This window comes from Phragmites australis, chromosome 2, assembly GCF_958298935.1.
Source record: "Phragmites australis chromosome 2, lpPhrAust1.1, whole genome shotgun sequence".
Taxonomy (NCBI): domain Eukaryota; kingdom Viridiplantae; phylum Streptophyta; class Magnoliopsida; order Poales; family Poaceae; genus Phragmites; species Phragmites australis.
The window spans coordinates 7,426,922-7,444,837 of record NC_084922.1 but is presented as its reverse complement, the minus strand read 5'-3'; the positions used below and the strand labels follow the sequence as shown (position 1 = coordinate 7,444,837).

The 17,916-nt window shown below is 47.4% G+C and overlaps 2 protein-coding genes across 2 annotated transcripts; both read left to right on the top strand.

Annotated features, from left to right (window-relative positions):
- Positions 1 to 2,487: 2,487 nt before the first annotated feature.
- LOC133897182 (galactinol--sucrose galactosyltransferase-like) lies at positions 2,488 to 5,988 on the top strand. Its single transcript, XM_062337810.1, has 2 exons — positions 2,488 to 3,866; positions 4,682 to 5,988. Exons 1-2 carry the CDS (start codon positions 2,649 to 2,651, stop codon positions 5,804 to 5,806), a joined length of 2,343 nt encoding a protein of 780 aa, XP_062193794.1. The 5' UTR covers positions 2,488 to 2,648; the 3' UTR covers positions 5,807 to 5,988.
- A 987-nt stretch (positions 5,989 to 6,975) lies between these two features.
- On the top strand, positions 6,976 to 14,589 carry LOC133897190 (myosin tail region-interacting protein MTI1-like). Its single transcript, XM_062337822.1, has 3 exons — positions 6,976 to 7,404; positions 8,505 to 8,783; positions 13,146 to 14,589. The coding sequence occupies exons 1-3, from the start codon at positions 7,096 to 7,098 to the stop codon at positions 14,244 to 14,246; spliced, it is 1,689 nt and encodes a 562-aa protein (XP_062193806.1). The 5' UTR covers positions 6,976 to 7,095; the 3' UTR covers positions 14,247 to 14,589.
- The last annotated feature ends 3,327 nt before the right edge of the window (positions 14,590 to 17,916 follow it).

Genomic DNA, 17,916 nt, shown 5'->3' with positions numbered 1-17,916 from the left:
AGATACTCTGAATCATGTATTCCTAACTTGCCAATATGTTGCTAAAATTTGGAGAGAGCTGAAGAATGAATGTGACTTAACAAGACGTCTAAAAATTTTCAGGTTAACCAAGCAATGGCTATTTTACTTCTTGGTGGACTCTACGGAGGAGGAAGCCACAATACGTTAAATCACCCTTTGGCATATTTGGGAGGCTAGGAACGGTGTTCGGAAGGGCGAGCACCAAGTACATCCTCTTTGCATTGTGGAGAAAATAAAGGCATATGTCGACATTGTTTTGATGCATCTGTACAAACCCACTGTTTTCAAAAGGTGTGAACTTGCTAGACCTAAACAATGGTCTCCACCGCCAGAAGGATGTGTTAGCCATGCACGTATCGTGCGTACGCCTCCAACCAAAGCCAGCTCGACGCCAAGAAAAATAGCAAGGCACAATCACAGAGATTAGTTTCCATGTTTAACTCATCTATGTTTTGGCATGTATCTCAACCACCTCTGGTTGCCCCTTGTACGATATAAGGCCATGCCGATCAATGGAAACGCTAAGCGAAATCTTTGATTTGCCTTTAGGATGCATTAAAGTGTATGTTGATGCTGCTCTGTTTGCTGAATCAAATCGGATTGGCGTTGGTATAGTGATCAGAGACCACAATGGTACTTTCCTGGATAGGGTGTTGATAGGGTCACTGAGCCGGAGATAGCAGAGGCGATTGCTTTCAGGCGGGCTGCACACTTCGTCTTAAGTCTTCCATATAATCAGGTGATTATTGCCTCTGACTGCCTCTCCCTGGTACAAAAGCTCTAATTGGGATCCAAGGACCGCTCTCCTGTGGGTGCGAACGTTCAGGATATCAAGCACAAGACAAGAGTTTATTCTATTTTTTTTTTCTTTCATCCATATTAGTAGATGTTGTAATGTGGTGGCTCATGTTGTAGCTAGATCAGCCGATCAGCTTCCTGATTCGGTTTGGTTTCATGAAGCTCCAGAGCTAATCCGTGCTTCTTTATATAATGATCAGTTGAATTAATGAAAGAATGGACTCCTCTCTGGTGAACCTAAGCCGACCAGCTACAGAGTTGTAGTTGGTGCCATTGGCCAAGTAGCACTGGCGAACATGACCACGTATGGACGTGTGGACAGATTTTGGACTGCGGATCGTCTTGCTCTCGGGCTTGCAACCGGTCTGCACCATATACAAACATTTCTAAGCGACATGTCCTCACTTATTTGCTAAGTCTTGATGTCTCTCTACCTCCATCATCCTCTCGTGGTCATCAATGACAAAGTATGTCCATTCCTCAGGAAAGACGATAAGAACACTCTCAATGCTCGTATCTTGGAAGATTTGAAAGAAGAAAAATAAATGCACCTTTAAGAGCATAGAAAAATCTACTGCTAAGATATTAAACATCATCCGTAAAAAATTAGTCCTTAGATTTTTACCGAGGATACATCATCTAAGACTCTTTATGCCGCGAGAATAACCTGGTCCATCTCTTTTGCTCTCGAGGGGTGGGCCTGCTGTTTGCGGGACACCCTCCGGCCTCCGGGTCACCAATATATCGTCGCTCTCATCGGGTTTTTCTTTAATATATAATCGGCAGGAGGGCTGTCGATTCCGTTTAAAAAAACGTGTGGCCGTGTGGCGTGCTTGTCATGCATGCATCGGAGCAGCCACCTAGCCCAGCGATACATAGCACCACCAACCGGCACGGCGCTTTCATTTCGTGCATGCAGCATGCGTCTCCCCGGACACTTCGAGCGACGTGTCGAGTGGCATCTCGACGAGACGTCCATATGTCCTGCACGCCGCGGCATGCCTTCGTCCACCAGGCATGCAACGTCTGGTCACCGCCGTTAGCGGATTCGGAAGACTCGGCTCGGCTCGGCTCGGCTCTTCTGGAAAGGCCTGGAGCAGAGGATTCGGTCGGTGGACCACGAGACCGCATCTCAAATCCTGGGGGGTTACGCAGAACGGTAATTAACGCAAAATAGAATACCAAAAACGGTAATTAACGCTACCCACAACGGGCGCCATGTGGCCGACAGCTTCTATTAAAACAACGTTTCAGCTCTTAAACGGAGAAGCAAATTCTATAGAATTCCATCTAGAAAATTCTATATAAAGATATTTGGTTTGCACTTATTTGCTTGTTTGTAGCAATTTTTTCTCAAAATCCCAAAGCGGATAACTACCGATTTGCCATGACAGATAACAAAATTATCCGCGCTACAAAAGTCCCTGTCGTTGCGAGGCAACGCTATCGGCCGTTTGATTGCATACCATCCTAAGAGGATCATACAAATCAGCAGCGTGAAGGTTATCCAAAATGGGTGGATTAATTAACGCGCGAAGCTTCGCCATACGCAACTAGGTCGGAGAAAGTTTTCTGCTGTTTCCATGTGAAAATCACCAAGAAGGGTAAAAAAACTTGCCGAAAAGAAAATTTTCCATTAGTCGAAGCCTTTCTAGCGGGTCATACACGAAGCCTCTATAAATCGAGTGCCAATTGGCCGTCATTTCTTCCGCAAAGCACCAAGCCAAGCTTAGCATCAGGCAAGCAAAGACTACCACGCACGGAAGCAGATCGACTCTTCTCTCGAAGCCTCCAGTTCGAACCGACCCAAGAAAGCCAGCCTCGTCGCCATGGCTCCCAACCTTAGCAAGTCCACGGCCGACCTGCTCGGCGATGCGGTCGCCGTCGAGGGCTTCAAGCCGTCGCGCTTCACCCTCAAGGGCAAGAACCTCGCCGTGGACGGCCACCCTTTCCTGCTTGACGTGCCGGCCAACATCCGCCTCACCCCGGCGTCGTCCCTCGTGTCCGCCGCCGACGCCACGGGCGGCGGCGGCAGCTTCCTCGGCTTCGACGCCCCGGCGGCCACGAACCGGCACGTGGTGCCCGTCGGTAAGCTCCGCGACATACGGTTCATGAGCATTTTCCGTTTCAAGGTGTGGTGGACGACCCACTGGGTGGGCAACAACGGCAGGGACGTCGAGAACGAGACGCAGATGATGGTGCTCGACCGCTCGGAAGGCCGGCCGTACGTGCTGCTTCTCCCCATCATCGAGGGCTCCTTCCGTGCCTGCCTCGAGTCCGGTAAGGTGGAGGACTACGTGGACCTGTGCGTGGAGAGCGGGTCGTCCGCGGTGACGGGTTACGTGTTCCGGAGCGCCCTGTACCTGCACGCCGGCGACGACCCGTTCGAGCTGGTGAGGGAGGCCGTGAAGGTGGTGCGAGCCCACCTGGGCACGTTCCGGATGATGGAGGAGAAGACGCCGCCGCCGATTGTGGACAAGTTCGGGTGGTGCACGTGGGACGCCTTCTACCTGAAAGTGCACCCGGAGGGCGTGTGGGAGGGCGTGCGTCGGCTAGCGGAGGGCGGGTGCCCGCCGGGGCTGGTGCTCATCGACGACGGCTGGCAGTCCATCTGCCACGACGAGGACGACCCGGACAGTGGCGCGGAGGGCATGAACCGCACCGCCGCTGGCGAGCAGATGCCGTGCCGGCTGATCAAGTTCCAGGAGAACCACAAGTTCCGGGACTACAAGCAGGGCGGCATGGGCGAGTTCGTGCGGGAGATGAAGGCCGCGTTCCCGACGGTGGAGCAGGTGTACGTGTGGCACGCGCTGTGCGGGTACTGGGGCGGCCTCCGCCCCGGCGCGCCCGGGCTGCCGCCGACCAAGATCGTGGCGCCGGAGCTCTCGCCGGGGCTGAAGCGCACCATGGAGGACCTCGCCGTCGACAAGATCGTCAACAACGGCATCGGTCTCGTGGACCCCCAGCGCGCGCACGAGCTCTACGACGGCTTGCACTCCCACCTCAAGGCCTCCGGCATCGACGGCGTAAAGGTCGACGTCATTGGCGTAAGTCTTACTAATCTTCTCTATCTCCTCTACAACTTTTAATCTGTTCTTAATTGTTAATAGCGTGTTATGATTACAGTAAATTAGATTATTATTACGTGATTAGGGGATATGTAATTGAACATTAGAACTAGACTGCTCAGGTCTTCATTAGTTGAGGAATACAGGCGGTGCGCGTGAAGGGGAAAAAGGTTCTCGAGGTTTCCGGATGCTCCGAGAGGGACGTAATTCCTACTAATTTTGAATTATTCAGTGCTCTAAATTATACTGTGCTCTTAATTTTGAATTCAATCCATGGAGTTTTGTCAGTTTGGTGACGCCAGATATGCCAGAACACGCTGATGTAACTTGGTAGTTTCCTGATCGTTAAATATTTCAGAAATGTTTTCGTCCGATCTTAATAATACAAGAAAACATGTGTTGCCGTGGTTCATCGTGGCTGAGCTGTCGCATTCGCAGTCTTTTAAATTTTGAACGGGTGAGATAGCAAAACGTTTGCTTATTTCGTTTTCTTGCAATCTTATAGTTAATTGTAAACGAAATCCGCATGCTAATCCGATTGACTGTAGACAATTCTGGAGGCCATTCGGCAACCCTTGTCGGCAGGGAAGCCACTGAGCTGTACAACCATCTTTGACATTCGACAGCATGTCAGCTTCCTGTTACCTGACCCGTTACTGTGCCTAATAAGTAGAACAAAGAAATGCTAATGGTGCATGTTAATCGAGTTTTAGGACAGTAAAAACATGATTTTACGGTATTGGTGTTAAGTAACAAAAAAGACTAACGAGTGGGTGACGTATGTGGTCGTGCAGCTGCTGGAGATGCTGTGCGAGGAGTACGGCGGCCGCGTGGAGCTGGCCAAGGCCTACTTCAGCGGCCTGACGGCGTCGGTGCGCCGCCACTTCGGCGGCAACGGCGTGATCGCGAGCATGGAGCACTGCAACGACTTCATGCTGCTGGGCACGGAGGCGGTGGCGCTGGGCCGCGTCGGCGACGACTTCTGGTGCACGGATCCCTCCGGCGACCCCAACGGCACCTTCTGGCTGCAGGGCTGCCACATGGTGCACTGCGCCTACAACTCCCTGTGGATGGGCCACTTCATCCACCCGGACTGGGACATGTTCCAGTCCACGCACCCCTGCGCCGCCTTCCACGCCGCCTCCCGCGCAGTCTCCGGCGGGCCTGTCTACGTCAGCGACGCCGTAGGCCAGCACGACTTCGCGCTCCTCCGCCGCCTCGCGCTCCCCGACGGCACCATCCTCCGCTGCGAGGGCTACGCGCTGCCCACGCGCGACTGCCTCTTCAGGGACCCGCTCCACGACGGAAAGACAATGCTCAAGATTTGGAACGTGAACAGGTTCGCCGGCGTCGTCGGCGTGTTCAACTGCCAGGGCGGCGGGTGGAGCCCCGAGGCGCGGCGGAATAAGTGCGCCTCGGAGTTCTCTGTGCCCGTCACAGCGCGCGCCTCGCCGGCGGACGTCGAGTGGAAAAGCGGGAAGGGACCCGGTGTTGACGTGAAGGGCGTCGCCCAGTTCGCCGTGTACATGGTTGAGGCCAAGAAGCTGCAGCTCATGCGCCCCGACGAGGGCGTGGAGCTCACGCTCGAGCCCTTCACCTACGAGCTCCTTGTCGTCGCCCCCATGCGCGTCATTTCGCCCGAGAGGTCCATCAAGTTCGCGCCCATCGGTCTCTCCAACATGCTCAACACCGCCGGCGCCGTGCAGGCCTTCGACGCCCGGAAGGACGGAGATGTCGTGACGGCGGAGGTTGGCGTCAAGGGCGCGGGGGAGATGGTGGTTTACTCGTCGGCGAGGCCCAGGCTGTGCAGGGTCAACGGCGAGGTGGCCGAGTTCGCGTACAGGGACGGCATGGTCACCGTCGACGTGCCGTGGTCGGGGTCGTCCTCCAAGCTGTGTCGCGTCGAGTATGTCTACTGAGCCGGCCGAATGGACGACTCTGCCCTGCACTAATCTCTTAGGCTCCAATAACAAGTTTTACAGCTTAATTAACAAGTTTGAAGAGCTTAATTAATAAGTTCTACAGCTCTATTGGTTTCAATTTGCTTGCCTTTTTTTGTAAGGATTCTGCAATGTGAATTAATGTAGTGCGTTCTTCTGAACTTCTGGTTCGTTCTGCATTTTTGTTCGCTTAAGCGGGTCGTGAGCTTTGCTGCTCATAATCCGATGTGAATTCATGGCAATGCAGAGTGCAAGCTCCATTTCTTGAGTTAAATTTGCATCGCCAAAGTTGAAGATAAAACAATGGCTGGTGTTCTATGCGAGTGCAGAACCAAAACATTCGCGAACATGTCGCAGACACCACCCTGTCTGTAACTCTGTTTCCTCCTGTGCACAGGCAGAGAAGCACAGCTGATCAAATCTTGGACGGGACAATTGGATGCTGCGCCTGCGCGGCAACACGGCTGCTGCTGAGACTGGAAGAAGGCTTGGCCCTGGTGAACTGGTTGATGCTGCTGCGTGCTGGCCCTTATGAGAACAGCCGTTCTCTGTGTTCATCTAAGAAGAATAAAAACAATTCTCTCTATTGGCCTCTTATTTATAGTCTTATTGATACAGAGGCCGAAAGTTATACTAGTCTAAAAAAAATTGGCCTCTTGTTTTTTTTAGGGACCTCTTGGTTCTTGCAGATGAAAAAAGTCGTCCCTACCTCACAAATAAAATAAAAGAATTTGGCAGGGGCAGCGATTTATGAGGAATGCTCCTTTCTAGCTTGCTGGTTGGATCATGTAATAGTTGAACGTTGTTCTAGGGAACGCAATTTTGTTACTTATACCTTAGCTTGTCGAGTGGAGGGTTCCCAATATTGTGTTTAGATTGAGGAACATAATCATTTATTTTATCAAAATTGGTGAACGATATAATGCTTATTTGATATCAATAATGTTGCCACGACGCTTTCCTAAAAAAAAAGAAAAAATAAAGGAGGGAAAGGTAGGATAAGTGGAAGTCAGGCCCAGTAACGAGTGGACCAGCAAGACCAATCAGAATTCAGAACACTACTCCGGCCCAGAAGGCCCAAAATAGGCCCAACTAAGGAGCTGCCGGAGCCGGAGCAAGCCCAACCGACTCGCCGTCCCGTCCCGTCTCGCCTCGCCTCCTTGTCCCATCCGGATTCCTCTTCCTCTCCTCACACCTCACCACCATCTCCAGCTCCCTCCCCACCCAGCTCTCCACCAACCGCCGCTCCCCGCCGACGCGGCGTGGCGATGAACGCGTCCCAGTTCATGGACAAGCAGATCCTCGGCCTCGCCGCCTCCGCCTCCCCCTCCGGCGGCGGCGCTGGGGTTGGGGGCGGAGGCGTGGATCTCAGCGATCTGATGATCCCGGTCCCCCCGGAGGACGGCGAGGAACGCCTCCGCCGCCGGCGTACCAGCAGCAGCAGCGCCAACGGGGCCGCCGAAGACTTGCTCCCCAGCTACGACTTTCAGCCCATCCGCGCCGCCGCCGCTCCCCAGGCCTCGTGGGGGTCGCTCGACTCCAAGGCACCCTCCGCCTCCGCCTCATACAACCTCAAGGTATGACCGATTGTTTTGATTGGTGGTTCTTCCCCTCCAGATCTCTCTGTCGCGGTGCTCCGTATCGTTGATTCCCGAGTCGAGCTCAGATTCCAAGCTTCTTAGGTTATCAAGCGAGTAGTTAGTTAGAGGGAAGAGTCCTTACTTGTATGCAGCATAGAGATTTAGAATTGCTGGTAGCGTACGCCATAAGCTGACGCTTCTATGCTAAAAAAACAATGGACGGGCTGAACAGTTGGGCCATGCTGTGTGGTCTGTTTCGATTGAGCGGGCATAGCCAGTTGATATGCATAATTGCATTTTCCTATATCTCCGCCCATTTATTAGTTCGTTTATAAATTATAATATTCTGAAACATAGTTTGGTATGTAATATGTGCTATTATATATCAGTTCTTTTCTGTCGGACAAAGGGTTTATGAGACTCTGTTCGGAAATTCTAATACTTCTTTTTCTTGTGCTGCGAGTTGCTTGTATGTTGGGTGCTATGAACGACTATATGTGGTGAGAACGTTTTTGTACAAAGATTACACATGAATTTATGGTGATGGGTGTTGCTTTGAGATATTGTACATGATAGGTTGGAAATTTTCAACATCTTATGTGCCCAATTCTAATCAAGAACGCATGAGTTATACATTGTTCCCCATATCTCCTATCTAACAAGTTTGCTTACACCCTTCGCTCCCAGGCAACCAAGTTCTGTTAATCTGCAATGGTTAATTAGTTAGTGTGATTCAACCTTTCACTCAGTATGAGCTAGCCACTGATGTATGCTAAATAGGGTATTTCCTTTCCTGACTTATATCTTGATAAAGTCCAAGTTACATTGAATCCCAAGCATGTGATTGCACCAAGTCTTTTTTGGGAGGGATCGCACCAAGAACTGTTCATGATTCATGTTTTTATTAATTGATGATATGGATTACCTCTCCTTTCTCATATCTCTCATACAAGTAACGTCCTTACAATTTCTCTTATGGTAGGTAGAGTGTTGGGTTATCGGAGCCGCTGTTCGCGATTGATGATTTTTATTGATTATATCGATAACCTTGCTTTTCATATAAATAGCGTACTTACAATTTCTCTTATGGTGGGTAGAGTGCTGGTATATTGGAGCCACATGTTCTGAAGAAAGTTAGTCATGAGGAAGACAGGAGTAACTTTGCTGCCGTTACTATGGCAGATATTGATCAAACCATGAAGAAGTATTCTGATAACCTTTTGCATGCACTGGAAGGTGTAAGCTCAAGGCTTTCACAAATGGAGAGTAGAACACACCAACTTGAAAACTCTGTTGATGAGTTGAGGTTAACTATTGGTAACTATAATGGCAGCACTGACGGAAAACTCAGGCACCTTGAGAACATGCTCAGGGAGGTATGCTTCCTTTGATTTCCCCTCCCCCTTCGTCTGATAGAATGCCTGCTAATTATTGCTGAAATCATATTGGAAAAAAAGATTCCGTAATGGAAGGACAAACACTTATGCTCCTTTGGATGAACCCGTTTTAAACCTGTTATATATGCTGTTTTTGTTTACCACCATACTATATAGGTATTTTTTTTCTTTCACAATGGAGTAATTACCGTGGTTCTTGTATTATCACTGTAACGTGTTATATCATCCTGCAACAAAGTCAATTGTTGTGGCAGGCTGGCAGCAAATATGATTGAGCATGCCAATCTACTTATGCTACTGCACCTGCCTCCTATTGATTGTTTCCATATGAATTGTTCCATAGTTATCAAGTTGTAAAGTCGAGTCGCCATAGGGTCGACTTGTCGACTAGTCGGCCGACTAGTCGCGACTAGTCCACGACTAGTCTGGAAGACATTGTGGGATGGTTAATGCGAGCATTGCAGATAAAGTGATAAACATTGCTTGGACTTAGAGTTTCTAAATGTCCATTGTCCAACAAGCTAATATAAATTAGGACAGGAAGTTACCAAGGTACTAGCAATTTAACATAAGTAAATAATCTTAACGATAATGACTAATCACCAAAATACCAAATGTGGGCCCCATAAGGCCACAAGCTCACAACTCAGAACTCAAAAGCCACAACAAACAACACCAATCGACAAATTGCCTCAAATTAATCATCCAAGTCGAAATCGTCCATGTCACGCAGGCCATTGTTGTCACCGCCTAATCCATCATCATTGTCATGAGGACTAATTGTTGTACTCTCTCCAAAATCATCCTCAACATCTTCATCATCATTTTCGGACTCCGCATGTGCTTCTTCATCCTCCCATTCCTCCTCCTTCTCGTCAACTTCGGGCTCGTCCAACTCCAAGGCTTCATTCCTCTTTTTATGCTGCCGGTTCTGAGAATAAGTTTTTATCACACAGCTTGGACCAGCTCCTTGAGCTATCATAGGTGCATTTGAATTGCGACTCCGAAGGTTGCGCATTGCACCAACTAATGCACCAGCAGCTTCATCAACTTCAGCCCAAGTAAGATCTTCCCCTTCATGGACCTTTTCTGCATTCTGATCAACCCACTCATTCTCCCAGTCAAATTCCTCTAGGAGTAATGGATTAGACCTCTTTCCTTTAGATCCTTCCTGACGCAACGTTTGGAACCTACTTGCCATCCTCCGGTTATACAAAATGTACACCAATTTGTTCAATCTTTTGTGTTCTAACCGGTTCCATTTCTTGGTGTGAATCTGAAAATTTAAGATAGGATAGAACATTAGAAAATGCTTGCAGCCATGCAGTCTTTTTGGATATGTTGTTGTAGGTGCTAGATACTTACAAACTCAAATGTACTCCAATTCCTCTCACATCCGGAGGCCGAGGTACAAAGACTAACGATGCGCTTTGCTAAAGATTGGAGCTCATAAGCAAGGCCACCATATGCACCCCACCAAAGAACTATATAAGAAAAAACAGAATAAGTTATCTTGCTGTCAACACTCAACATTAAATGATTAAATGCAAGAAATTTACGAGGATTCTTTGTTGATCAGTCCTTGATTGCTAATTTCATTGCAAAGCAACCTTCTGTCCTCTCATAGTCATAAGCCAAAGCACTTATCTTGCTTTGCCTCTCTTCATCGAGTTCCATCTTCCACAACACCCCATTGAATATATGCCTTAGCCTACCACATTTTTTCCTATTTGCAGGGTCTTTTTGAATGTCAAAGAATCTGTTTAGGTTCAAGAACAATGCAGCCCCATATAACTGTTGGTCCATTTGTGTGTCCCAACGGGTGTCAACATATTTTAGGACCTCCTCTTGCAACCTTGGTTTGTGCTGCAAACCCTCCTCAATCTTGTGCCTTGCAAGCTCCATGCTTGCAGCAATCTCGGGCATTGCCGGCTTCTCATCACCATCTGCAATCCTCAAGACAATGAGATGTGGTTGTGCTGCTCTAATGCAATCTTCAACTGAACCCCAAAATGCCATGGAAAGAACAGTTTCTGCTACTGTTTTCCCTGTCTCCGTGTTTGACAATTGAGACCTAGTCCAAGCTTCATCCACAAAAAGACCTTTCAAAGCTTGCCTATGCTTGTACAAACACGACAGTGTGAGAAAAGATGTAGCAAACCGTGTAGTTGCAGGCCTCACAAGATCCATGCCATTTGTCTTCTCCCTCATTGCATCAAGTAACCTTCCATGCATATAGATGAATGTGGTCACCTTCTTAGCCTTTGCAATGCATGCGCTGAATTGTGAGATCGTATCCCCAGTATCCTCCAACATAACGTCCAAACAGTGGGCTGCACAAGGGGTCCAATATAAGGTAGGGAACCTCTCCATTAGAATTTTCCTGGCTGCTTTGTAATTTGCACCATTATCTGTCACCACCTGCACCACATATTGACTGCCAATCTCATATTTTGTCCTCCAAAAATTTTGCTAAGAAGCGTGCATCAATTATCTTGCCTGATTCTTCATGGGAGTCCAAAAAGAATGTCCCTGCTGGACTATTGACAAGGAAGTTCACCAAGTGGTGACTCCTTTTATCAGTCCATCCATCTGACATGAGTGTGCAACCATATTCTTGCCAAGCCAACTCATGCTTATCCCTCAATTCATCGGTCTTCTTCTTTACCCTCTCAAGTAGTGGCTCCCGGATGTCATGATAAGAAGGGGATATGTAACCAGGACCATATTGCCCTACAGACTCCAACAAAATCTCCCAACTTCTATTGATAGCATTGAATGGCAACCCAGCCTCATACCAAAAATCAGCCACATGATCGTCAACCCTTGCCTTGTCTTCCTTGCTCTTTTTTATGCAATGATCAATGGTAGTTTGAGCAGAACCCTTGGCATGCTTGTCCTCAATCACCTCTTCAGGAGACTTACTAAGCATAGAAGCAACTGACTTAGAAACTTTCTGGGTGGTGCTAACACTTTGAAGATAGCACGCCTTCTTTTTTTTGCTACACCCTGTTCAACCTCTTCTTCTTCCACCTCAATGACCTCATTGTCATCAGCAGCACCTTGTCCAACTTCAGCTTCATCCTCGGAATCAACCTCAACAACTTTGCGCCTTGCAGTACTACTTAAGTAGGCATTCCTCTCCCTCATGATAGCTGTGGTTGTCTTGGCACATTTCTCAACATCTGTGAAGCCCCCTGCAAGATGACGCTTCAATCTCCCTATCCCAGCATGCACTTGCTTGTCACAGAGCATGCATTGCACAACATTCTTTCGATTAATGTCAGGCCAAAACCCGTATTTCCATCCTGGGTCTTTTGACTTGGCCTTCCGTTTCGGGTCCTTCTTTGGATCATATGCCGCCTCATTGCCACTCTGAGAGCCTTGAGCTTCTTCTAGTTGTACCATGGTAGCTCTAGCTGCTGCTGTGAATAGCACAGGGGGTGAGGCAGGATGAGAACAGAGTCAGAGACAGAGCCACAGAGCAAATGGGAACAGAGGGGGTGAGGCCATGAGGGGGTGAGGGAGTGAGAGAGATGGGAAGTTGAGAACCTGAGAATGGAAGGGGCGGTGGCTACAGGAAGGGGCTGGCAGAGCTATGGCTCTGAAGGAGATGGCGGGTTGCAGCTGTGAAGGAGCTGCGGCTGCGTAGGGTTATAATTTCTGAATTGGACTGGTGGACTGAAAAATTGGGTCAAGGATAGCCCAATCGATCTCCAGTCGAGCACCCAGTCGCCGCAAGTCGCCGCCCAGTCGACCGGTCGCTCGACTAGCCCTCCAAGTCGAGTCGAGGCCCTCTAGTCGAGCACAGGTACCGACTTGTCTATTAATCAATGATTAGTTGCGACTAATCGTTCGACTTAATAACAATGAATTGTTCTGTTAAATCATGTAATTGCTGGCTGTACGTAGGTCATATTGCTGCTCACTAGTTCTTGGTCCTTGTTTGCCAACAGTCTTGGCATGCTATACTTGAAGAATCAAGTTGATAATTACTATACTAACTTTCGTGAAGTTTTTGTTTTAGTGCCGCTCTCTCAGCTTCATACTTAACTGTACATTTACTGTTTTGGAGGCTTAGATCTGACCCATCCAGTGGTACATAAATAAGGTGCTTAGGTGGCTTCCTTTTGTTAGATGCACATTAACATCCCAGCCTTGTGTAGGTGTCATTTTCTTTTACCTGTTCATTTATGTTTCTTGGTTCTTTTTTTACAAGGATGTCAATCATATTCACCTTTTATGTAATAACCACTCATGGGTACTTTGTCCTATGAATATGAATATATGGTAATGTCATAGTAGAAAAAAGGCTACATCTCAACTGTTTATAACATGCAGGTCCAAGCAGGTGTACAGATTTTACGCGATAAGCAGGAAATTGTCGAGACACAGCTCCACCTTGCAAAGCTTCAGACTCCCAAAATTGATACCCAGTCGTCAGAAAGTAGTGGGTCTGGACAGGCTTGCTCACAGCAGCAGCCATTGGCTACCCCGCCAGCAGCCATTCAGTCACAGCATCAAGTCTTGACCCCTTCCCAACCTCCAGCACTTCCCGCCCTTTCTGCTCCAAATGCACCGCCTCCACCTCCAACACTTCAAAGCCAACCTCCATCGCAGTTTCCAAGCCATTTACCACATTCACAGATACCATCAGTCCCGTCTGTTGCACCAGTTCCCTCAGTCCCAGCTTTACCAAGGGATCCTTACTACGCTCCATCTGCTCAGCCAACTGAAACCATGCACCAACAGTATCATGCGCCACCAGTTCCACAGCCACAGGCACCTCCAGCACCTCCTCAGCAGTACCAATCCCCATCCCAATATCCTCAATATTCACAACCACCTCAGCCTGCAAATGTGAACCCAACTCCACTTGCACCCCCTGCACCTCAGCAGCCAGAAGAAAGCATGCCATATGCGCCTCCACAGAACTATCCACCAAACGTACGCCCTCATTCACCCTATATGCAACCACCTAGTGGACCTGCTCCTCCTTACTATGGACAAAACTCTAGCATGTATGAACCTCCTGCAGGCAGGACTAACCCTGGGCCGCCATCATCCTATGGTGCCAGTGGGTATGGTCCACAGGGTGGTAGTGGTTTCTCTGAATCATACGGTTACGCTGGATCTCCTTCCCACCGCGGCAACGCTGGAATGAAGCCGTCCTCGCCTTTTGCTCCATCCTCTGGGGCAAGTGGGAGCTATGGAAGTGGCAGGCTCCCCACGGCTCAGATACTACCGCAAGCAGTGCCAATCAACTCCTCCAGCCCTAGTGGTTCTTCAGGCAATAGGGTGCCACTTGACGATGTGGTGGAGAAGGTTGCAACAATGGGATTCTCAAGAGAGCAAGTGAGGGCAACAGTGCGGAGGTTGACCGAGAACGGGCAGAATGTAGATCTGAATGCGGTGCTTGACAAGCTGACGAAGGGGCGATAAGGTTAGCTGTGCAATATTTTCATGCTCCACAGTATGTGCACAGTGTCCAAAATGTTACGCGAACCAGTTTCTGCCCGCGACCTTGTAATTCTGATTGGTATGGCCTGAAGATCTTAGGCAGGGAGCGATCATCGAGTTTGCTGCCGGAGTCTGCATCCTCACCTCTGCCCTTGGTTGTTCTATCTGAATGAAAACAACTACAGGTGCATAGATGGATGATACTAGTACTATCTGAATACGTTCTATGTATATGTGATAATGATATGCCAAAACGTACACCATGGTTTGTGATCTGTTAATAAACAGTGTTTTCTGAAGCTCTTTTATCGGGCTATGTGTTTAATCTTTGATGTCACTGTCAGAGAGGGGGATTCTTCTGCCCTCCACTTGCAGAGTGATGCAGCACCCAGTGCTTTGATGTGTACCATTGACAGCATGGTGGTTCTCTTGCGTTGATGGTCATGATTTTTATGGTTCATTGTTGACAGCATGATTTGTACCGTACCATTTACTGGTGTAGCTCTCAGCCGCGCTGACTCTGCCGACGCACCGGCGGGCGGCGTGCAATACTGCTGCAGGAATCTATCGCACTCGTCTCCTGTTTCACGCGCGCATCGGCATCCCGCTGTTGCGCGCAGGTGATCGACGCTTGCCCGGCCGACGAGGGATCACGCGACGGCCCGGGTCACGTGCCCACCATGTGTCCTCCATGCACGGAAGGCGACAGCAGCAGCGAAAGTGGCATTGACCATCGAAGGTGTAGCAATCAGTACGGGTGTGTTTTGTCTTCCATATCTAGTGCTGGCTACTTTTTTTTTTTATTCTTCACCACTGAATACAGCTGTAGTATCTGAACATGAACGCGCGAACTCACCCCACACACACGCACGCACGCAACCCCCCCACACACACCTAACGCACGTACATGCTAGTCCTACACCTACACGCAGCTTGAAGAAAGCGTCCATCTGAAGATCACCGGAACCCATCGAGAATTCCGTAGACGACGAGCACATCGTAGTCCTATCTGTAGCACCACGCCAAAGAACTGAAGATAACCGAAATAAATCGGAACGAGTGCGTTACCCAAGCATCGAGCTCGGGCTGGTTTGGCTCACTCCCGAGCCTTACCATCGTGCTGAAGGCACGTTCGCTAGTGCTGGCCACTTGGTTATGTGTATTGGGTCGGTCGGAGGTACCGTTGAAAAGATAACGATGTTGTATATATTAGTGTGAATAGATGATTTTATAAAAAAAATTATTTTTTTACTGTTATCTAAACTTGTAACGTAAAAGATTTTTCACAAGTGAAAATTCTAAATATGCTAGACTCAACTAGTGCACAATTATTTTAAATAAGTGTGAAGATTATAATCTAATGTGACAAAGATTACTCAAATCTAGTAGAAGATATGCAATAAAATTCAAAAGAAAATACTGAAAACATTATTCATTTGGATACTCCGGGTTCAGATTGTATAGAATCCAGAGTTTTTGGGTTGACTCAGATACTCCACTTTCAGCACAGAAAAAACTTGAAACTAAAATTAAAGTGCGTGAGTTTTAGCTCAAACCAAATAAAGTTGTGTGTTCTAAATGATGATTTCAAGTAGATCCACAAAGTACCTATAATCAATTTCACACGAATAATTAGATCGAGCAATATGCACAAATATTGAGCAAAAACATAAGAACAAGGAAACAAAGGAGGAGACATAAGATTTGTTTCTCGAAGTTCAGACATCTCCTCTAGAGGTTCTTACGTCTCTGTGGAGGGGCTCGATTACACTTGAGCTGGATCTCTCTCAACCATTTTTCTCTCTAAGTTCACTCACACTTGATCTTGGCTTTCACTCTTGATTTCTTCCCTTCCGAAGGTGAAATCAAAGTTTTTACAAATTTCTCGCAGCACACCACAACCTTGGCTGCTCACCGGCGATGCCTAGCTGCATAGGAGCTCAAAGCTCCAAGAGTAACAAACACAACGATGAACTTCTTGCTGATGAACTTGAGTGCTCAAGATGAGATTTAATACACTTACACTCAATCTTTCAATCTCACAACACAACTCACTTTTCTTCTCAAATTACTCACTGGATTGGAGTGAGAGAAAGTTCTTTTGGCTTTAAAAGTTTTTTCTTTCGTGCCAAGCAGCAGCAACAAAGAATGGGGTGAGAGGGAATTTATACCCTACTCTAAAAAACTAGCCGTTATATAGCTTTTTTACTGATCCGGAGTATCCAGGTCAACCAGGGACTCTGAGTTGTCACTAAAACACATAACCGAGAGTCCTAGCCAAAGTAAAGTAAGGAGATTTCGACCACCCGGAGTATTCGGGTCAACCCGGAGTATCCAGGTGAAACACTCAGGCCCTAATAGACCACCTGGCTCGAAGCCAAACCTAGAGACTCTGGGCAACCCGGAGTATCCGGGTCAATCCGAAAAGTCCGAGTTCAGCACAACTGACCCTCTGAAAAGGATGATAACTTTTGATTCTGAAATTCGATTTCGACGATTTTGAACTCTATGGAAAACTTATTCAGAGATCTATATATCCCAACTGAATTCATAACCTCAAACACATTGGATCAAACTAGGAACAATCTAAAATCCAATTCAAATACTTCTACACTTTCCTCATCTGGCTCCTTAAGCTAACTCTCACTTGGATTGGTTAGAAAACTCTTGAGTACTGAAACACGATAATTAGCTATACATTGCATCCCTTTGAATAGTGCGGTATAGCTATACTCAAATTCAAATGTTAAACTCGGTTGAACCAATTTGAGCCTTTAAATACTTTCAAATACCGCTTCTTTCTTTTAAATCTTGAGGGATGCCAACTTTCATATAATCGTTACTTCATGTCCTCTTAATTCTTCATATGATTGATGCGAGTCACTCATAACTTTCCATAGCCTCACAAGGTCTATTGGCGCAAAGCCTTCACTCGCTCTTCGTCATCGCGTTGGTCCTTCAGCTCTAAGCCATTTGCTTGCCCTCCACCATCGGATAGTCCATGAGAGCTGAGTCTTGCTTGCCCTTCACCATTTTGTCATAGAAAATCATATTGTATCTGATATCTTCAATAAATTCACTTTATCATATATGGAGTCCAACCTTATTCTTCACTTTTGGCATATATGATTTCAATTCAACTTATACCTTCTTATGGATCCAAACTCTTAACTTACTCTCGAGCACAAAACATATGTGTTAGTCTATAAAACTCTATTGATAATGACATAACTTTAGTTACTTGAGCTTTACAAGTTGCTTAATCTTCATTCTTCAAACTACTTTTTCTTATGAACATCACTAAGATCTCAATGACTTTGATATAATTTTTTGAACTCACGGCATTTCTCAATGAATCCATACTTCATTTCTTATGCATTTCCTATAGAATAATCTAATAACAATTTTTAACAACATAGTTAGTCTATAGGTATTATCATTAATTACCAAAAACTACACATAAAGGCTAGATATACTTTCAATAGTATTGTCATTAATTACCAAAAACTACACATAAAGGCTAGATGTACTTTCAATAGTATTGTAAATACGGCTCAGACACGGCACGATCCGAGGGTAGGCGGGTTGGACTGGCATGGCATGGCTAGCCGGTCTGTGCTAGCATGTCGTGCTGAGCACAACCTAGGCACGG